Raw genomic sequence first — 23560 nt, 5'->3', positions numbered from 1 at the left:
AACGAGACCGAGCAGACGGAGGAGACGGACGAGACCGAGGAGACGGACGAGACCGAGGAGACGGACGAGACCGAGGAGATGGACGAGACAGACGAGACCGAGGAGACGGACGAGACAGACGAGACCGAGGAGATGGACGAGACAGACGAGACCGAGGAGATGGACGAGACAGACGAGATCGAGGAGATGGACGAGACGGAGGAGACAGACGAGACCGAGGAGACGGACGAGACAGACGAGACCGAGGAGACGAACGACACCGAGGAGACCGAGGAGACGGACGAGACCGAGGAGACGAACGAGACCGAGGAGACGAACGAGACGGAGGAGACGAACGAGACAAATGAGACCGAGGAGACGAACGAGACGGAGGAGACGAACGAGAACGAGGAGACGAACGAGACGGAGGAGACGAACGAGACGGAGGAGACGGACGAGACCGAGGAGACGAACGAGACGGAGGAGACGAACGAGACGGAGGAGACGGACGAGACCGAGGAGACAGACGAGACAGACACAACCGAGGAGACGGAGGAGATCGAGGAGACGAACGAGACCGAGGAGACCGAGGAGACGAACGAGACGGAGGAGACGGACGAGACGGAGGAGACGGACGAGACAAACAAAACCGAGGAGATGGAGGAGATCGAGGAGACAAACGAGACGGAGGAGACGAACGAGACGGAGGAGACGGACGAGACCGAGGAGACGGACGAGACCGAGGAGACGGAGGAGACGGACGAGACCGAGGAGACGGACGAGACCGAGGAGACGGAGGAGTCTGTGTGTTATGTCCTTGTGCAGACAGAGTTCTGGAAATGGAGCAATCATCGAATTACTAAATGACCTTAGACAGGGAGATGTGTCAGTCTGGGGGAACGTCATGAAGTGTAGTACCCCACTGCGACCACATGGGGACGTGCTAGGTCCATGTCACCATCTCGCATAATAGATGGAACTTCCACGTCATCCACATATTCCCATCACATCTAGATATCTCCACCGACTGCCCAGAACATCACTGATCATCACTACACATACTGATGGCTGGGGTCTGCAGAGCATCGCTCTGCACCCCCAACCACCTGACAGACACACAGTGAGATATCCTGCAGATTATTACACCACTAAACTCTGTACAGATCTTCAGAACATCGCTGCTGCCTCCTGACAGATAGTGATATATCCTGCAGATTATTAAATCTATGACCTCTCTGCAAAACATCACTCCTCTGCCTCCTGACAGATACATAGTGATATATCCTGCAGATTATTACACCACTCACCTCTACAGATCTGCAGAACATCGCTCCTCTGCCCCCTGAGGCTATGTGCCCACGTAGCAGGTTTGATGCAGAGCGTTTTTGCCTCTCTGTGGCAGAAAAAAAAAAGCATGCAGATTTACTGCCGTTTTTTCAGCGTTTTCACATGCGTTTTTTCAAGCAGTTTTCCAAGCGATTTTAGCATCACTTGGAAAGTGCTTGACAAGTTGGTCACACTATATAAATCCATGCAACCGGCAACCGGCATGGATTTATATAGTGTGACCAACTTAGATGCTTTAAATGCAGCATCTATGGTAAAAAAAAAGAGAATTAAAACGTTAAAAAAAACCTGTATACTCACCTCTCCGGCGGCCCCCGGTCTGCTCTCTGGTCTCCTCCGGTCTACTCCCGGCGGCATCCTCTCTCCTCGGCGTCCCGCGGCGTACTGTCAGGACCTGCGGTGACGTCATTTAGTCAGTTGATGGTCATACAACCATCACTTGACCGCCGACGTCAGCGGTCCTGTGACCATCAGGTGACTAAATGACGTCTCCGCAGGTCCTGACAGTACGCCGCGGGACGCCGAGGAGAGAGGACGCGGCCGGGAGCAGACCCGGGACCGCCGGAGAGGTGAATATACAGGTTTTGTTTATTTGTAACTTTTTTATTTCTTTTTTTCACCGCGTGGGAGTTGTAGTCTCCTCTTCATCCCGGATACCGCACGCACCGCGATTACGCTGCAAATTCACGGCCATTGAATTTAATTGAAACGCAGCAAATCCACATATACCTGCGGGTTTGCTGCGTTTCAATGTTCCTCAATGGCCGCGAATTTGCAGCGTAATCGCGGTAGAAATGGTCTTGCTGCGTTTTGCAACGCAATGTGAATTCGGCGCGCAAATTAGTGCATCATGTGCACAGCACGTCCGAATTCACATTGCATTGCATGGCAGACGGTTTTACAAGCGTTTTCACGCCGCAAAAACGCTACGTGGGCACTTAACCTGACAGATACATAGTGATATATCCTGCAGATTATTACACCACTCACCTCTACAGATCTGCAGAACATCGCTCCTCCACCTCCTGACAGATACATAGTGATATATCCTGCACATTATTACACCACTCACCTCTACAGATCTGCAGAACATCGCTCCTCCACCTCCTGACAGATACATAGTGATATCTCCTGCACATTATTACACCACTCACCTCTACAGATCTGCAGAACATCGCTCCTCCACCTCCTGACAGATACATAGTGATATATCCTGCAGATTATTACACCACTCACCTCTACAGATCTGCAGAACATCGCTCCTCCACCTCCTGACAGATACATAGTGATATATCCTGCAGATTATTACACCACTGACCTCTACAGATCTGCAGAACATCTCTCCTCCACCTCCTGACACATACATAGTGATATATCCTGCAGATTATTACACCACTGACCTCTACAGATCTGCAGAACATCGCTCCTCCACCTCCTGACAGATACATAGTGATATATCCTGCACATTATTACACCACTCACCTCTACAGATCTACAGAACATCGCTCCTCCACCTCCTGACAGATACATAGTGATATATCCTGCAGATTATTACACCACTGACCTCTACAGATCTGCAGAACATCTCTCCTCCACCTCCTGACACATACATAGTGATATATCCTGCAGATTATTACACCACTGACCTCTACAGATCTGCAGAACATCGCTCCTCCACCTCCTGACAGATACATAGTGATATATCCTGCACATTATTACACCACTCACCTCTACAGATCTACAGAACATCGCTCCTCCACCTCCTGACAGATACATAGTGATATATCCTGCAGATTATTACACCACTGACCTCTCTACAGATCTGCAGAACATCGCTCCTCCACCTCCTGACACATACATAGTGATATATCCTGCAGATTATTACACCACTGACCTCTCTACAGATCTGCAGAATATTCTTGTGTCCCCTCTACCTTTCTGACTCCAGTTCACATCTGCAGAACATTAATGGACAATAACTCCTATCGTGCGCTGTGCAGGCAGGTATGGAGCGTTTAGTGGTAGACGTAGCTCCGGCCGCCCTCCCCCTCGTCACTGCAGTCCTGGAGGGGAGTGGACGTCTGCTCCCAGGAATCCCACAGCTGCTGCACAGTCCTCCCACAGCTGGAGCATTGGTGGTTCAGTGGTAGAATTCTCGCCTGCCACGCGGGAGGCCCGGGTTCGATTCCCGGCCAATGCAAGGCTGCATTTTATATATTTTTTATTTTATAGATCGGTGTATAAATCTGACCAAATACTTTCCATCAAATGGCAACTCACGATGTTTAGGCTGTGTGCCCACGATGCGGAAATGCTCCGGATTTTTCATGACCGTTTCTGCTTCTCCCTGGCATGCGGATTGTACATGCGGTTTGTACATGCGGATTGTACGTGCGTTTTTCCTGCCAGGGACATGCGGATGCGATTTTAGCATCACTTGGATAGTGCTTGTCAACTTGGTCACACTATATAAATCCATGCAACCAGTATATATAGTGTGACCGTAAAAGAATGGTAAAAAATAAAAAAATAAATATATACTTACCTTCTGATGGTCCCCGGTGTCCTTGTCTCGGCTTGCCGGCAGCTCGCGGTAGATTAAAGGACCTGCCGATGTCAGCGGTCGCGTGACCCGTCACATGACTAAATGACGTCATGGCAGGTCCTTCAGTCCACCGCGATCTGCCGGCAAGCGGAGACAAGGACACCGGGGGCCATCAGAAGGTAAGTATAATATTTATTTTTTATTTTATTCTTTTTTTACAGGTTCTATGGTACCCGGGTCCGGGGGAGAGTCTCCTGTCCTCCACACCCGGGTACCATCCGCACATTGAACCGCATGGATTCTGCATGTACATATACAGTGATGCGGATTCCATGCGTTTCAATGCAAGTCAATGGCGGCGAAAACGCAGCACTTCCACAAAATAATTGGTAGTGCTGCGTTTTTTTCCGCAATGATAATCCACAGCGGAAATTTCCGCAGCATCTGCACAGCACATGCGGATTATCATTGGGGGACATGGCAGACCTTCTACCAAGCGTTTTTAAGCGTTTCTGCAGCGGAATTGCCGCTGCAGAAACGCTTAAAAAAACCATAATGGGCACACAGCCTTACAAAGGACCTGTCGCCATAAATCTGTAATTTTTATACCTGGAGTGAATGCCGCTGTTCTGAATCCGGCGCTCCTCTCCATTCCTGAGATGTGGCCTCCTCTTCCTGTAAATAAATCTAGGTGTTTTGTGTTTTTTTTTATCCAAGTAGGAGTGGTCTTCAACTCTTCCCTGTGTGACTTCAAGAGCACCACGCCCAGTTGGTTGACAAGACTAGATCTATATACAGGGAAGAAGGGGCCAGATCTCAAGACAAACAACTCTGGAATCAGGAGAACAGTGGCTTTTATACCAGATAAAAAATACTTATTTATGAACAGTGAAAGCTTGCCTTTAAGAGTAAGATATGACAAAGTGTTCCCCTATAGGGGACCGGACTGGATTATCTGTAAGACACTGGGACTAATAGGCAGCGCCACCATCAAGGCATTACTGCCCTTACTAGTGTATGGGGCCCGGACATGCTGGCTGCCCGGGCTCCCTCCCTCTTTGCTTCCACTGAGCGGGCCCCAGGGGCATCAGTTCAGGACCGCCGCGGCGCCGCACACCAGGGGCATAACAACACTGCACAGATAAATCACCTAAGGTAATTTATAGATACAGCTATAGTGTTGGTAATGCAGCCTGCGGCCGGAATTGGGCAATGTACCTTTAAGCCGCGGCCGGGCCCAGATGCATCATGGTCCTGACGGAGCACGCTCACATGACACACGTGGCGCTCATTTTGAATCCGCAGCAGCATGGGAGACAGGCGCCATTGGAGGCTGCGGCAGTGTGAGGAACTGGAAAAGGCAGGTGGACAGTGTGTGGAGGCTGATTAGGGGAGGCAGGTGGACAGTGTGTGGAGGCTGATTAGGGGAGGCAGGTGGACAGTGTGTGGAGGCTGATTAGGGGAGGCAGGTGGACAGTGTATGGAGGCTGATTAGGGGAAGCTGGTGGACAGTGTGAGGAAGCAGTTGGTGAACAGTGTGTGGAGGCTGAGGAGGTGAGGCTGGTGGACCGTATGAGGAAGCAATGGGGGGGCAGTGTGTGGAGGCTGCTGATGAGGGGAGGCTGCTGAGGAGAGGCTGGCGGACAGTGTGCAGAAGCAATTGGTGGGCAGTGTGCAGAGGCCGCTGAGGAGGGGAGGCTGATGAGGGGAGGATGGTGGGCAGTGTGTGGAAACTGATGAGGGGAGGCTGGTGGACAGTGTGAGGAAGCAATGGGTGGGCAGTGTGCAGAGGCTGCTGAGAAGGGGAGACTGATGAGGGGAGGCTGGTAGGCAGTGTGTGGAAGCTGATGAGTGGAGGCTGGTGGGCAGTGTGTGGAAGCTGATGAGGGGAGGCTGGTGGACAGTGTGAGGAAGCAATGGGTGGGCAGTGTGCAGAGGCTGCTGAGGAGGGGAGACTGATGAGTGGAGGCTGGTGAGCAGTGTGTGGAAGCTGATGAGTGGAGGCTGGTGGGCAGTGTGTGGAAGCTGATGAGGGGAGGCTGCAGTGGGCATGCTGAGGCGGCGGGCAGGCTGAGGCGGCCATTAGATTCTTCTTGTCTGGGCGGCGGTGCCACTGGCTGTGTGAGTAGATAACTTTAATCCATGTATTCATTTGTCCACCATCTCAGTACTGATTGTGAGATACAATCATTCCCTCCCCTGATCCCAGAGATCATCCAGGAGCTTATACATTTTGGTTGGGGGTTGGGAGGGGGAGGGTGATTGATGTAAGTGGGTACGGTATATATAATTGGGAAACATCTTTTTTATTATGGCAGTGTAATTATTGGGGGGACATCGCTCTGCACTCCGCCTGCAGTGCATGGACTGGGCGCCGATCTTCTGACCCCCATCCTCATACACGCTGTGAGGCTGCTGAGTTGAGGTCAGGAGACCCCCGGCCAGTCCATGCCCTGCGGTCTGAGCACGGACCGATATTCACCGATGGCTGAAGGAGCCTTAAAGGGGTTGTCCAGTCTAAACCCACAAGCCCGCTGTCCCTCTGTGTCACTGACTGCAGACTTGTGAATCCTCACTTGGTACAGACTGTGCACTGTGAGGATTTCCCGGTGTCAGAGCCGGGAACGGCGATCACGTGGCTACAAGGATGAGAAATGCGTTTGGTGCTTCACGGCGGCCAGTCATTTAATTACATCTTCCGACCTGCTTGGTTTCCCTCTATGTCTGCCCTTCTCTGGCCCTATGAAGCCAGAGCTGTCAATCAATGAAGAGGGGTGGAAATAGAGGGAAAACAAACTGGTGGGAAGGTGAATATAAATGATTGGCCCCATTGGCCAGCACCGAGTGGCGGGACTTCATTTGAACAGTCCCTTTAATCCTAAGTTACCTGTCATACTCACCTTCCGCCGGCTTCAGCACCGCTCTGGTTCTGCGGTGCCATCTTGTGAGGGCAGCTTCTGACTAGCTAAAAGTCACAAGTTACATCACAAGCTCTCAATGCAAGTCTATGAGAACCTGAACGATGCTCTCATAGACTTCATCTGGTCATGGTGTGGCGGTATTTATCCCCTGTATGTGGTAATATGTGATCTGGTCATGGTGTGGGGTACAGTGTCCATTTTAGGACATAATCAGAAATCAAAATCAAATATCAGAATGATGTCAGTTTGAGGCTAAATACCCTGTCTGACAAGTGACTGTTACAACTATAATAATAATAAAAACAAAATGTCACTGTTCGCTGATGGGACTTGAACCCAAAATTCTATGTCAAGAAGCCAGTGCACTAACCACTGGCCTTTATAGTCAGTTGTAAAAACCTGAGAGTTCTAGTTGGTTATATGATTTTCAGTGCAAACCTGATTGAAACTCATTTGGACGTATGCACAGACTGCAAGCAAGCCAAATTCAAATGATGTGTGAGTCTGATGGGTGACTTTCTTCAAACATCAGAATCACAATGACTTTTAGTCACCCCGAGTATTTTCATGGTTGATCTTATAAGACAAGAAAAGCTGCTAGCTGCTAGCTGCCATCACTAGACTGGATATTTTAATGTTAAGGCATCAGCCTCTGAAACCACAGTGTTAGAGTTCAAATCCTGGTAGGAATAAGAATGTTCTTTTTTTTTTTTTTAATTAATTATGACTATTTAGCACACAAACTACAGGGGTGTTTTACTTTTAATATCTGACATGCTGATTTTCATCCTGATGTGTTAAGAGTTTCAGACACGCCATTTATTTGCATGATAAATTACATAGCCAAAGTAAATTGGGAGGCAATAATTTACTACATATCTATTTCCAAGTGACTTTATAGTTGCATAATTTCTTAAAGGGGTCTAATGATAAAATTTCTTTATTGTAAACTTTTATTTCCATCCACCCAAGTACTGGCTGCAAACTCCCAATTTACTTTGACTATGTAATTTACCATGCAAATAGACAACGTGTCTGAAACTCTTAACACGTCAGGATGACAATCAGAGTGTCAGATATTAAAAGTAAAACACCCCTGTAGTTTGTGTGCTAAATAGCCATAATTAAAAAAAAAATCTTAAGTCCTATTGAGATTTGAACTCTGCCACTGTAGTTTCAGAGGCTGATGCCTTACCATTGCACTATCCAGTCAAGTGATACTAACTGATAGCTTTTCTTGTCTTATGACATTAACCATGAAAATACTCAGGGTGACTAAAAGTCATTGTGATTCTGATTCTGATGTTTGAAGAAAGTCACACATCAGACTCACACATCAAAATCAAACATCATTTGAATTTGCTTTGCTTGCAGTCTGTGCATAAGTCCCAATGAGCTTCAATCAGGTTTGCACTGAAAATCATATAACCAAATAGAACTCTCAGGTTTTTACCACTGGTTAGTAAAAATGTAAGAATCACTTGTCAGACAGGGTATTTAGCCTCAAACTGATATCATTCTGATGTTTGATTTTGATATCTTATCATTATTATTATTATTTATTATTATTATAGCGCCATTTATTCCATGGCGCTTTACATGTGATAGGGATATACATAGCAAAAACATTTACATAATCTTAACAAAACGAGACAGCGACTGGTACAGGAGGAGCGAGGACCCTGCCCGCGAGGGCTCACAGTCTACAAGGGATGGGTGAGGATACAGTATATGGGGGTAGAGGAGGTCATGCAGTAATGTGGTGGAGCGGTGGTTACTGCAGGTTGTAGGCTTGTCGGAAGAGGTAGGTCTTCAGGTTTCTTTTGAAGGCTTCCATGGTAGGCGAGAGTCTGATTTGTTGGGGTAGAGAATTCCAGAGTAGGGGGGATGCACGGGAGAAATCTTGTATGCGATTGTGGGAAGAGGAGATAAGAGGGGAGTAGAGAAGGAGATCTTGTAAGGATCGGAGGTTGCGTGCAGGTAAGTACCGGGAGACTAGGTCACAGATGTATGGAGGAGACAGGTTGTGGATGGCTTTGTATGCCATGGTTAGGGTTTTGAACTGGAGTCTCTGGGCAATGGGGAGCCAGTGAAGAGATTGACAGAGAGGAGTGGCCGGGGAATAGCAGGGGGACAGGTGGATTAGTCGAGCAGCAGAGTTTAGGATAGATTGGAGGGGCGCAAGAGTGTTGGAAGGGAGGCCACAGAGCAGGAGGTTGCAGTAGTCAAGGCGGGAGATGATGAGGGTGTGCACTAGTGTTTTTGCAGAGTCTTTGCTGAGGAATGCACGGATCCAGGAGATATTTTTGAGTTGGAGTCGGCAGGAAGTGTAAAGGGCTTGGATATATGGTTTGAAGGAGAGATCAGAGTCCAGGGTTACCCCAAGGCAGCGAGCTTGTCAGACTGGGGAGAGTGAACAGCCATTGACGTTGATGGATAGGTCAGATGGGGGATATGTATGAGAGGGTGGAAAGATGATGAACTCTGTTTTATCCATGTTGAGTTTTAGAAATCTGGCAGAGAAGAAGGATGAGATACCAGACAGACATTGTGGGATTTTAGGGAGGAGATATCGGGTCCAGAGAGGTAGATCTGTGTGTCATCAGCATAGAGGTGATACTGAAAGCCATGAGACTATGAGCTGTCCCAGGCCAAAGGTGTAGATGGAGAAGAGCAGAGGTCCTAGAACTGAACCTTGGGGGACACCGACAGATAGGGGGCGAGATGAGGAGGTGGTGCGTGAGTGGGAGACGCTGAATGTCCTGTCTGTTAAGTATGAAGAGATCCAAGATAGGGCCAAGTCCGTGATGCCAAGAGATGAGAGAATCTGTAGTAAGAGGGAATGGTCCACTGTGTCGAAGGCAGATGACAGGTTCAGAAGGAGGAGGATGGAGTAGTGTCGCTTGGATTTGGCGGTTAGTAGGTCGTTGGTGACTTTAGTCAGGGCAGTTTCAGTCGAGTGATGCGGTCGGAAGCCAGATTGTAGGTGGTCGAAGAGGGAAAAGGAGGAGAGGTGGGAGGACAGCTCAGAATGGACGTGTTGTTCCAGTAGTTTTGAGGCGAAGGGGAGAAGTGATATGGGGCTGTAGCTTGTCAGAGAGGATGGGTCAAGGGAGGGCTTTTTGAGGATGGGTGTGATTGAGGCATGTTTGAAACATGAGGGGAAGACACCGGTTGTTAGTGACAGGTTGAGGAGGTGGGTTAGGGTTGGGATGAAGACTGTGGTAAGGTTAGGGATGAGGTGGGATGGGATTGGGTCAAGTTCGCAGGTGCTGAGGTGTGATTTGGAGAGTAAAGAGGAGACTTGACCTTCTGTAATGGTGGAAAAGTGGGATCTGGAGGAGGAAGGTTGAGTAGATATGGGGAGGGGTTGCGCGGACTTTAGGCAAAAGCTTTGTCTGATGGTATCAATCTTCTGCTTGAAGAATGAGGCAAAGTCTTCGGCTGAGATGAGAGAAGAGGGAGGAGGTGCTGGAGTACGAAGGAGAAAATTGAAAGTGTTAAATAGCTGTTTAGGGTTGTGAGACAGGGAGGATATGAGAGATGAGAAGTAGGTTTGTTTTGCTGTAGTGAGTGCGGACTTGAAAATAGTGAGGGATTGTTTGAATGCGATGAAGTGCTCGATGGAGTGAGACCTTTTACATCTCTGCTCCGCAACCCTGGAGGCCCGTCGCAGTTCTTTAGTAAGTTTGGTGTGCCAGGGTTGCCTGTTGATAGTGCGAGATTTGGTATGTGTGAGAGGGGCGATTGAGTCGAGAGCTGCAGCTATTGTGGTGTTATATGAAGCGGCAGCAACATCTGCATCATGTAAAGAACAAATGTCTGTGAGCGGGAGAAGGGATTCAGAGAGTGAGTGTAGGTCAAGGTGTTTGAGATTTCTGGGAGCGTAAGTTTGTGGAGTGGGGATTGTGCACCTGGAGAGGAGAGGATAGAGAATGTGAGGAGGTTATGGTCAGAGAGAGGGAGTGGTGAGTTAGAGAGGTTAGATAGGGAACAGAGGGGGGTGAAGATGAGGTCCAATGTGTGGCCATCTTTATGAGTAGCTGCAGAAGACCATTGAGAGAGGCCGAAGGAGGAAGTGAGGGATAGAAGCTTAGAGACAGACGAGTGGGAAGTGTCAATGGGGATGTTGAAGTCAGCCATGATGATAGTGGGGATGTCAGCGGAAAGGAAATGAAGCAGCCAGGTGGTGAAGTGGTCTAAGAAAGTGGTGGGTAGCCCTGGGGGTCGGTAAATGACGGCCAGTTGGAGGTGAGAGGGGGAATAGATGCGCACACAGTGCACTTTAAAAGAGAGGAGTGTAACGGAGGGTGGCAGTGATATTTGGGTGAAAGCGCAGGTATCTGACAGGAGAAAACCTCCGCCTCCGCCAGGTTTGCCGTTGGGGCGGGGGGTGTGGGAAAGGTGGAATCCGCCATATGAAAGTGCAGCTGGGGAGGCTGTGTCAGAGGGGGTGAGCCAGGTTTCGGTGATGGCGAGGAAGGAAAGTTTGTTAGTAATGAAAAGGTCGTGGATGTAGGAAAGTTTGTTGCAGACGGAGCGAGCGTTACATAGAGCTCCTGTTAGTGCAATTGAGGAAGTGGGGATTAGTTGGATGGGTATGAGGTTAGAAGGGTTGCAACAGTTTGTGGAAGGTCGTGGATAGGAGGTAGAAGTAACTGTGGGGATATGGCGAGGAGGACCAGGATTTGGAGAGATATCTCCAGCAGTGAGGAGAAATTGAAGGCATACTGAACCAGCATGGCTACCACAGCATCTTGCAGCGGCATGCTATTCCATCCAGTTTGCGTTTAGTTGGACCATCATTTATTTTTCAACAGGACAATGACCCCAACACACCTCCAGGCTGTGTAAGGGCTATTTGACCAATAAGGAGAGTGATGGGGGGCTACGCCAGATGACCTGGCCTCCACAGTCACCAGATCTGAACCCAATCGAGATGGTTTGGGGTGAGCTGGACCGCAGAGTGAAGGCAAAAGGGCCAGCAAGTGCTAAGCATCTCTGGGAACTCCTTCAAGATAGTTGGAAGACCATTTCTGGTGACAACCTCTTGAAGCTCATCAAGAGAATGCCAAGAGTGTGCAAAGCAGTCATCAAAGAAAAAGGTGGCTACTGTGAAGAACCTAGAATATAAGACATATTTTCAGTTGTTTCACACTTTTTTGTTAAGTATATAATTCCACATGTGGTAATTCATAGTTTTGATGCCTTCAGTGTGAATGTACAATTTTCATAGTCATGAAAATACAGAAAAATCTTTAAATGAGAAGGTGTGTCCAAACTTTTGGTCTGTACTGTATGTGATCTGGTCACGGTGTGGTGGTATTTGTTCCTTGTATGTAGTATTATTTGGTCACTATGGTGGTATTATGTGCTCTGGTCATGGTATGGCAGTATTTGTTCCTTGTATGTGGTATTACTTGGTCATTATATGTGGTCTGGTCATGGTGTGACGGTATTTGTTCCTTGTCACCAGATATACCCCCAATATCACCATAGATACCACTAATGTCACCTGTTACCAGATATACCCCCAATATCACCATAGATACCACTAATGTCACCTGTTACCAGATATACCCCCAATATCACCATAGATACCACTAATGTCACCAGATATACCCCAATATCACCATAGATACCACTAATGTCACCTGTCACCAGATATACCCCCAATATCACCATAGATACCACTAATGTCACCTGTCAACAGATATACCCCCAATATCACAATAGATACCACTAATGTCACCTGTTACCAGATATACCCCCAATATCACCATAGATACCACTAATGTCACCTGTCAACAGATATACCCCCAATATCACCATAGATACTACTAATGTCACCTGTTACCAGATATACCCCCAATATCACCATAGATACCACTAATGTCACCAGATATACCCCAATATCACCATAGATACCACTAATGTCACCTGTCACCAGATATACCCCCAATATCACCCTAGATACCACTAATGTCACCCAGGGCTGCCACTAGGAATTTCGGGGCCCCATACTGGCCAAATTTTCGGGCCCCTTTGAGACTCCCCCCAGGCTCCACCCCAGCTCCACCTCCACACCTCGAACCTTCCACAGTCCCACCGCCCACTCTTGGAAAAACTCCACTTCTGCACCACGTCTTCACCAATCACACATTACCAGTTCCCAGTGAACACCAGATCACATACATAGCCATCAGCTTTTGTTTTGGCCAAAACATTTTTTTAAGCCGCCACCACAACAAGGTAGACTCTTCTGGCTGGGCCCTACTCTACTCTAACATATTAAACTTTTTTTTTTTAAATATCCAATACTTTTTTAGGTATATTTTTATTTATTTTTGTTTAAGGGAATGTGTCACATACATTTTTTAAAATGACCATTAATACCACATACAAGGGACAAATACCGTCACACCATGGCCGGACGAGATATTACCACCACATAGTGACCGAATAATACCACATACAAGAGACAAATACCGCAACACCATCACCAGACCACATATTGCCACCACATAGTGACCGAATACTACAATACTGATATTACTATAAGTGCCATTATACCCAGGAGCTCTATACATACTATACAGTGTATAGTATCAGTGTACAGGTAATACAGTGATCACCAGTGACATTATACACCGGCGCTCTTTATATAGTGTCAGTGTACAGGTAATACAGTGATCACCAGTGACATTATACACAGGAGCTATGTATATAGTGTATAGTGTACAGGTAATACAGTGATCACCAGTGACATTATACACAGGAGCTCTGTACATAGTGTATAGTGTACAGGTAATACAGTGATCACCAGTGACATTATACACAGGAGCTCTGTATATAGTGTCAGTGTACAGGTAATACAGTGATCATTAGTGACATTATACACAGGAGCTCTGTATATAGTATATAGTGTACAGGTAATACAGTGATCACTAGTGACATTATACACAGGAGCTCTGTATATAGTATATAGTGTACAGAGAATACAGTGATCACCAATGACATTATACACAGGAGCTCTGTATATAGTTTCAGTGTGAAGACACGGGGTCTTCCGTGGGCGTAATACTACTCAGACAACACAGAGTGAGGGTAAAACAGTGTGGCAATACTTTATTGAACCACCAAACGAACAATAAACATATAGAACAGTCCCAGCAAATACCCAAGATGGTACAACATTACACAGTCTCACCCTTCTGCTGGCCGGCCTAGGATAGGACAGCTACGACTTTTGGACTTCCAGGGCCAACTACCTCAACCAGTGGCCCCCTTTTTTTGGCGGGGCCAAACAGAGAAAAGGTAGTGGGAAGCTTTGGAAGCGGACAGTCCATCGAGGTACAAGGCCAGGAGACTCGATGGTCCAATCCTGGCCTCTCCGAGAGTTTCCATGGGGCCAGATGACCGGCTGGTCCCAATCTGGCTTCTCCGAATGTCTCCATGGGTTCCAGGCGGCCGGTGAGTCCCTCCTGGCAACCCCAAACAACATATCCATGGGGCCAGGTGACTTCATCGTCCCAACCTGGTCTCCTCAAATGCATCCATGGGCTCTCTGATGGTCAATGGAGTAGATCCGTAACTTCCAGTCAGGGTCATATACCCTTAGGCTGGAATCATGTAGAATCCAAATTTGTGTCTCTTTGGATAAAGCCATGCTACCAAGCTGAAAATCTGAAGAAAGTCTGATCTTTGATTCTCCTTGTAAAGTCTCTTTCAATTCTCTGTTTCAAATTTGCCTGCTACAGAGGCATATGTTCCTTAAATAGTTCACAATTGTTCTTTCAAGTACACATCCACAGGGCAAGGGTTAGGCTAGGTATTATTCCACAGGGCTCAGGTCTCATTGTTTGAGCCTTTAATCAATCTATATAGTTGGTATAGCAGGGGGCTCTTGTAAATAAACATCTAGCTGGCTTTAGTATAATATGCAATTAGCATAGTAACAAACATTATTGTTTCAGAACCAAGAGAAGACAACATTCAGGGTTATATAAATACTAGTCTGTCCTTCTTGACCCATCAAATAAATACACACAAGTTCTAAAGTCAACACAAACACAATAGTGCATTTCTCTTGGCTTAACAAATCTAGACGTCTGGCTGATTAAGATTAGAAGCTGTTTCGTCACAGTCAGTGTACAGGTAATACAGGGATCATCAGTGATATTATACACAGGAGCTATGTATATAATGTACAGGTAATAGTGATCACCAGGGACATTATACACAGGAGCTCTGTATATAGTGTCAGTGTACAGGTAATAGAGGGATCACCAGTGACATTATACACAGGAGCTCTGTATATAGTATACAGGTAATACAGTGATCACCAGTGACATTATACACAGGAGCTCTGTATATAGTATACTGGTAATACAGTGATCACCAGTGACATTATACACAGAAGCTGTGTACATAGTATATAGTGTCAGTGTACAGATAATACACTGACTCACCAGTGACGTCTCTAGTTCAAGTCCTTCATCTTCGCTTTTCTCCTTCATCCAGCGCAGACCGCCATCACTTCTTCTAGCCAGGGCTCATCTCTGCATAAAATAACACACAGTTATCTAGAGCACATTCCCCAACTTGTACACTACACAGCTGAATACAGACGTGCACCCACCATTAATATATAATTAGTTATTATGCAACCCACCATTCCAAATATAAATTGTAATCCACCACTGCACCCCCACTAACTATAAATAGCCACTTCCCCACCTAATAAATATATAAATTAATTAGAACCTGTACTCTTTCCCCCAATTCATTACCAGTCACACACCTGTCATCCTCAACGCCCACCACTCTCCCGATTCATTATATTTACATGCCCCCCTCTGCCCCAATTCATTTTGTCATGTCCTCTCTCTCTCTCTCCCACCCCCAATTCATCATCATTTGTTGTCCTCCACCCTCAATTCATTATCATTTGCTCTCCCTCACCACCCTCAAGTCATCATTTGCTCTCCTCACCCCCACCTTCAATTCAACATTTGCTGTCCCTGGTCCCCCACCCTCAATTCATCATTATTTGCGCTCTCCCTCCCTCAATTCATTATTTGCTCTCCCCACCCCCACTTTGTCATTTGCTCTTTCCCCATCCCCAGTTCATCATTTGCTCTCCCCACCCCCCATTCCCAGATCATCATGTGCTCTCCCCACTCCCCACTCCCAGTTCATCATGTGCTCTCCCCACCCCCACTTCATCATTAGCTCTCCCCATCCCCCACTCTGAATTCATCATTAGCTCTCCCCACCCCCCACTCTCAGTTCATCATTAGCTCTCCCCACCCCCCACTCCCAGTTCATCATGTGCTGTCCCCCAAGACCATTTAATTCTATAAAAAAAAATAGTTTTCATACTTACCTCTTATACGATCCCTGCAACTCCACTTCTGGACTGACAGCATCCTTTTGCTCGATGCTGGCGAGTACGCATTGACGTCATCGCGTACGCGCCATCTCCAGCGCATCACAGAAGAACCAGAGGGACTCCCTTGGAGCTGCACGACCATTCAGTTTGGAAGGCCATGCAGCGCCAAGGCTCCCTGCGCGGAGGAGACGTATGCTGACGGCGGCGTCACGCCGGCACACAATACTCCGGGCCTGGGGAACAGAAGCACAAGAGGAAGGGGCCCCAGACCGGGCCCCCGCTCTTTACTGCTGTTCACCAGGCCCCATACAGCAGTAAGGGCAGTAATGCCCTGATGGCAGCCCTGATGTCACCTGTCAGCAGAAATATCACTAATGTCACCTTTTACCAGATATACCCCCAATATCACCATAGATACCACCAATGTCACCTGTTACCAGACACAGTATACCCCCAATATCACTATAGATACCACTAATATCACCTGTCGCCAGATATACCCCCACTATCACCATAGATAACACTAATGTCACCTGTTACCAGATATATCCCCAATATCACCATAGATACCACTAATGTCACCTGTCACCAGATATATCCCCATAGATACCACTAATATCACCTGTTACCAGATACACCCCCGAAATCACCATAGATACACTAATGCCACCTGTCGCCAGATATACCCCCAATATCCTCATAGATACCACTAATGCCACCTGTTGTATCTGTGGTGATATTGGGGGTATATCTGATAATATTTGGGGTATATGGTGACATTAGCTGTATCTATGGTGATATTGGGGGTATATCTGGTGACATTAGTGGTATCTATGGTGATATTGGGGGTATATCTGGTAATATTTGGGGTATATGGTGACATTAGCTGTATCTATGGTGATATTGGGGTATATCTGGTGACAGGTGACATTATTGGTATCCATGGTAATATTGGGGGTATATCTGGTGACATTAGTGGTATCTATATTGGGGGTATATCTGGCAATACTGGGGGTGGATGGTGACAGTAGTATCTATGGTGATATTGGGGGTATATCTGGTAATATTTGGGGTATATGGTGACATTAGCTGTATCTATGGTGATATTGGGGTATATCTGGTGACAGGTGACATTATTGGTATCCATGGTAATATTGGGGGTATATCTGGTGACATTAGTGGTATCTATGGTGATATTGGGGGTATATCTGGCAATACTGGGGGTATATGGTGACAGTAGTATCTATGGTGATATTGGGGGTATATCTGGTGACAGGTGACATTAGTGGTATCCATGGTAATATTGGGGGTATAACTGGTGACATTAGTGGTATCTATGGTGATATTGGGGGTATATCTGGTAATATTGGGGGTATATGGTGACATTAGTAGTATCTATGGTGATATTGGGGGTATATCTGGGGACAGGTGACATTAGTGGTATCTATGGTGATATTGGGGGTATATCTGGTGACATTAGTAGTATCTATGGTGATATTGGGGTATATGGTGACATTAGCTGTATCTATGGTGATATTGGGGGTATATGGTAACATTAGCGATATCTATGGTGATATTGGGGGTATATCTGGTGACATTAGTGGTATCTATGGTGATATTGGGGGTATATCTGGTGACATTAGTAGTATCTATGGTGATATTGGGGTATACGGTGACATTAGCTGTATCTATGGTGATATTGGGGGTATGTCTGGTGACAGGTGACATTAGTGATATCTATGGTGATATTGGGGGTATATCTGGTGATTTTGGGGGTATATGGTGACATTAGTGGTATCTATGGTGACATTGGGGGTATATCTGGTGACATCAGTGGTATCTATGGTGATATTGAGGGTATATCTGGTGACATTAGTGGTATCTATGGTAATATTGGGGGTATATCTGGTGACATTAGTAGTATCTATGGTGATATTGGGGGTATACCTGGTGACATTTGTGGTATGTATTTTGATATCGGGGGTATATCTGGTGACATTAGTAGTATCTATGGTGATATTGGGGTATATGGTGACATTAGCTGTATCTATGGTGATATTGGGGGTATATGGTAACATTAGCGATATCTATGGTGATATTGGGGGTATATCTGGTGACATTAGTGGTATCTATGGTGATATTGGGGGTATATCTGGTGACATTAGTAGTATCTATGGTGATATTGGGGTATATGGTGACATTAGCTGTATCTATGGTGATATTGGGGGTATGTCTGGTGACAGGTAACATTAGTGATATCTATGGTGATATTAGGGGTATATCTGGTGATTTTGGGGGTATATGGTGACATTAGTGGTATCTATGGTGATATTGGGGGTATATCTGGTGACATCAGTGGTATCTATGGTGATATTGGGGGTATATCTGGTAATATTGTGGGTATATGGTGACAATAGCTGTATCTATGGTGATATTGGGGTATATCTGGTGACAGGTGACATTATTGGTATCCATGGTAATATTGGGGGGTATATGTGGTGACATTAGTGGTATCTATGGTGATATTGGGGGTATATCTGGTAATATTGGGGGTATATTTGGTGACAGGTGACATTAGTGGTATCTGTGGTAATATTGGGGGTATATCTGGTGACATTAGTGGTATCTATGGTGATATTGGGGGTATATGGTGACATTAGTGGTATCTATGGTGACATTGGGGGTATATCTGGTGACATTAGTGGTATCTATGGTGATATTGGGGGTATATGGTGACATTAGTGGTATCTATGGTGATATTGGGGGTATATCTGGTGACATTAGTGGTATCTATGGTGATATTGGGGGTATATCTGGTGACATTAGTGGCATCTATGGTGATATTGGGGGTATATCTGGTAATATTGGGGGTATATCTGGTGACATTAGTGGTATCTATGGTGATATTGGGGGTATATGGTGACATTAGTGGTATCTATGGTGATATTGGGGGTATATGGTGACATTAGTGGTATCTATGGTGATATTGGGGGTATATCTGGTAATATTGGGGGTATATGGTGACATTAGTGGTATCTATGGTGATATTGGGGGTATATCTTGTAATATTGGGGGTATATTTGGTGACAGGTGACATTAGTGGTATCTGTGGTAATATTGGGGGTATATCTGGTGACATTAGTGGTATCTATGGTGATATTGGGGGTATATGGTGACATTAGTGGTATCTATGGTGACATTGGGGGTATATCTGGTGACATTAGTGGTATCTATGGTGATATTGGGGGTATATGGTGACATTAGTGGTATCTATAGTGATATTGGGGGTATATCTGGTGACATTAGTGGTATCTATGGTGATATTGGGGGTATATCTGGTGACATTAGTGGCATCTATGGTGATATTGGAGGTATATCTGGTAATATTGGGGGTATATCTGGTGACATTAGTGGTATCTATGGTGATATTGGGGGTATATCTGGTAATATTGGGGGTATATGGTGACATTAGTGGTATCTATGGTGATATTGGGGGTATATGGTGACATTAGTGGTATCTATGGTGATTTTGGGGTGTATGTGGTGCCCGGGCCGCCGCCCTGTACTGTATATGTGGTGTCAGGTGAGTGCCCCGGGCTGTATACATTTATATCAGGTCACATGGGGTGTATATATACTGTGTGTGTATATATACTGTATCTCCATGCGTTTCTGTCTCTCGCTCCCCGCACCCCCGGGGTCTCCCCGCCCGAGCTCCCGGACCCCCGCTGCCCCCCGCTGCCGTCCCGGCGCCGCTGTCTGGGCTGATCCCGCTGCGCCGTGTTGCGCAGTCGCTGCGTCTTGTGAGCGCAGAGGGCGCTGCCGAGCTCCATCAGTCCCGGGAGCAGCAGCCAATGCAGCGGGAGGAGGAGGAGGCGGGGGCCGGACACAGACGGGGAGGAGGAGGCAGAGGGCTCGGCAGCTGCAGTGCTCATCCCCCCGTACACGGCGAGCATCCCCCGGAATGCTGGGGAGCCCGGGGTCCCTGAGTGCGCCCCTGTGCTGAGCCCCGGGCCCCCCGGAGCCCCGTCTTCACAGCGTGTGTGCAGGGGCCGCGGTACGTGCATGTCCACGGGGGGAAGATTTAACTTTGACGATGGGGGGTCTTACTGCGGCGGCTGGCAGGACGGCAAGGCGCACGGCCACGGCATCTGCACCGGTCCCAAGGGCCAGGGCGAGTACACGGGCTCCTGGAGTCACGGCTTCGAGGTGCTGGGCGTCTACACCTGGCCCAGCGGCAACACCTACCAGGGCACCTGGGCGCAGGGCAAGCGCCATGGCATCGGCGTGGAGAGCAAGGGCAAGTGGGTGTACCGGGGCGAGTGGACCAACGGCTTCAAGGGCCGCTACGGGGTCCGGGAGTGCACGGGCAACGGCGCTAAGTACGAGGGCACCTGGACCAACGGGCTGCAGGATGGCTACGGCACTGAGACCTACTCTGACGGAGGTAAGAGCTGCTGAGGGCCCCTGGAGGTGTGTACTGGACGAGGGCCCCTGGAGGTGTGTACTGGACGAGGGCCCCTGGGGTTGTGTGCAGGACGAGGGTCCCTGGAGGGCTGCCGGGTGTGTGCAGGACGAGGGTCCCTGGAGGGCTGTCTGGTGTGTGCAGGACGAGGGCCCCTTGGGGTGTGTGCAGGACGAGGGCCCCTGGAGGTGTGTACTGGATGAGGGCCCCTGGAGGGCTGCCTATCATGTACAGAATTAAGGACCCTGGACAGCTCCATGTCATGTATATTATGAGGGCCCCTGGATTGCTGGATCTGTGTACAAGATGAGGGCCCCTGGATGGCTGCCTATCATGTATAATATGAGGGCCCCTGGAGTGCTGCAGGGTCTGTGCAGAATGAGGGCCCCTGGAGTGCTGCAGGGTCTGTGCAGAATGAGGGCCCCTGGAGTGCTGCAGGGTCTGTGCAGAATGAGGGCCCCTGGAGTGCTGCAGGGTCTGTGCAGAATGAGGGCCCCTGGAGTGCTGCAGGGTCTGTGCAGAATGAGGGCCCCTGGAGTGCTGCAGGGTCTGTGCAGAATGAGGGCCCCTGGAGTGCTGCAGGGTCTGTGCAGAATGAGGGCTCCTGGAGGTCTGCACTGTGTGTACAAGATGAGGGCTCCTGGAGGGCTGCATGGTGTGTACTGGATGAGGGCCCCTGGAGGGCTGCCTATCATGTACAGAATTAAGGACCCTGGACAGCTCCATGCCATGTATACTATGAGGGCCCCTGGAGTGCTGGATCCTGTGTACAAGATAAGGGCCCCAGGAGGGCTGCCTATCATGTATAGTATGAGGGCCCCTGGAGTGCTTCAGGGTTTGTGCAGTATGAGGGCCCCTGGAGTGCTGGATCGTGTGTATAGTATGAGGGCCCCTGGAGGGCTGGATCGTGTGTATAGTATGAGGGCCCCTGGAGGGCTGGATCGTGTGTATAGTATGAGGGCCCCTGGAGGGCTGGATCGTGTGTATAGTATGAGGGCCCCTGGAGGGCTGGATCGTGTGTATAGTATGAGGGCCCCTGGAGGGCTGGATCGTGTGTATAGTATGAGGGCCCCTGGAGGGCTGGATCGTGTGTATAGTATGAGGGCCCCTGGAGGGCTGGATCGTGTGTATAGTATGAGGGCCCCTGGAGGGCAGGATCGTGTGTATAGTATGAGGGCCCCTGGAGGGCAGGATCGTGTGTATAGTATGAGGGCCCCTGGAGGGCAGGATCGTGTGTATAGTATGAGGGCCCCTGGAGGGCAGGATCGTGTGTATAGTATGAGGGCCCCTGGAGGGCAGGATCGTGTGTATAGTATGAGGGCCCCTGGAGGGCTGGATCGTGTGTATAGTATGAGGACCCTTGGAGGGCTGGATCGTGTGTATAGTATGAGGACCCTTGGAGGGCTGGATCGTGTGTATAGTATGAGGACCCTTGGAGGGCTGGATCGTGTGTATAGTATGAGGGCCCCTGGAGGGCTGGATCGTGTGTATAGTATGAGGACCCTTGGAGGGCTGGATCGTGTGTATAGTATGAGGACCCTTGGAGGGCTGGATCGTGTGTATAGTATGAGGACCCTTGGAGGGCTGGATCGTGTGTATAGTATGAGGGCCCCTGGAGGGCAGGATCGTGTGTATAGTATGAGGGCCCCTGGAGGGCAGGATCGTGTGTATTGTATGAGGGCCCCTGGAGGGCAGGATCGTGTGTATAGTATGAGGGCCCCTGGAGGGCTGGATCGTGTGTATAGTATGAGGGCCCCTGGAGGGCAGGATCGTGTGTATAGTATGAGGGCCCCTGGAGGGCTGGATCGTGTGTATAGTATGAGGGCCCCTGGAGGGCTGGATCGTGTGTATAGTATGAGGGCCCTGGAGGGCAGGATCGTGTGTATAGTATGAGGACCCTTGGAGGGCAGGATCGTGTGTATAGTATGAGGGCCCCTGGAGGGCTGGATCGTGTGTATAGTATGAGGGCCCCTGGAGGGCTGGATCGTGTGTATAGTATGAGGACCCTTGGAGGGCTGGATCGTGTGTATAGTATGAAGACCCTTGGAGGGCTGGATCGTGTGTATAGTATGAGGGCCCCTGGAGGGCTGGATCGTGTGTATAGTATGAGGGCCCCTGGAGGGCAGGATCGTGTGTATAGTATGAGGACCCTTGGAGGGCTGGATCGTGTGTATAGTATGAGGGCCCCTGGAGGGCTGGATCGTGTGTATAGTATGAGGGCCCCTGGAGGGCTGGATCGTGTGTATAGTATGAGGACCCCTGGAGGGCTGGATCGTGTGTATAGTATGAGGACCCCTGGAGGGCTGGATCGTGTGTATAGTATGAGGGCCCCTGGAAGGCTGGATCGTGTGTATAGTATGAGGGCCCCTGGAGGGCTGGATCGTGTGTATAGTATGAGGACCCTTGGAGGGCTGGATCGTGTGTATAGTATGAGGACCCTTGGAGGGCTGCCTGTCATGTACAGAATTAAGGACCCTGGACAGCGTCATGTATAGTATGAGGACCCCTACCCATATCCCCCGCTTCATATTACATACTGAGGGCCACGGCTCCTCATGTGCAGCTCAGCTGTCGGTCGCTGAGGAGCCTGCAGTCCTCGGCATCCTGAACCCTCTGCAGATCTGGCCGTGCTCGGGCTTCACCATTCCTTGTACCCGCTGGGTGGCACAGCTGATGAGTGGGCAGTGCCCCCCGAGTGCCTGCGTGTAGTATCACTCCAGATGGAGCAGCTGCACCAGGGGAAGGAGCCTCCTGTCCTGCTCCCATAGATGGAACTGACATGGATACCAATCCAATAGGCAGGAGCTGCCGGCCCTCAGTGCACAAAATGCACCTTGTCCATAATGTAAATGGACGTTTCAGTGGAGGGTGTGCGCAGATGATCTGCCCTTATCTGCTGGGCTCCAGCC

The 23560-nt window shown here is 48.6% G+C and overlaps 1 protein-coding gene and 1 non-coding gene across 2 annotated transcripts in view; both read left to right on the top strand.

Moving 5' to 3' along the window:
• Positions 1-3455: 3455 nt before the first annotated feature.
• TRNAG-GCC (transfer RNA glycine (anticodon GCC)) lies at positions 3456-3526 on the top strand. Its single transcript has one exon. It is a non-coding gene; the product is annotated as a tRNA-Gly (tRNA).
• Positions 3527-20076: 16550 nt separating this feature from the next.
• JPH3 (junctophilin 3) overlaps positions 20077-23560 on the top strand; it is a 115663-nt gene continuing 112179 nt past the window's right edge. Inside the window, exon 1 of the mRNA XM_073659724.1 lies at positions 20077-20633. Coding sequence (XP_073515825.1) covers positions 20252-20633 — 382 coding nt within the window. The 5' untranslated portion in view covers positions 20077-20251. The remainder of the gene's footprint in view (positions 20634-23560) is intronic.

The sequence above is a fragment of the Phyllobates terribilis genome, unplaced genomic scaffold (assembly GCF_046119375.1).
Source record: "Phyllobates terribilis strain yellow unplaced genomic scaffold, ASM4611937v1 Scaffold_14__1_contigs__length_39327217, whole genome shotgun sequence".
Lineage (NCBI taxonomy): Eukaryota > Metazoa > Chordata > Amphibia > Anura > Dendrobatidae > Phyllobates > Phyllobates terribilis.
The sequence above is the reverse complement of the archived record's forward strand: the minus strand, read 5'-3'. Positions and strand labels throughout refer to the sequence as shown.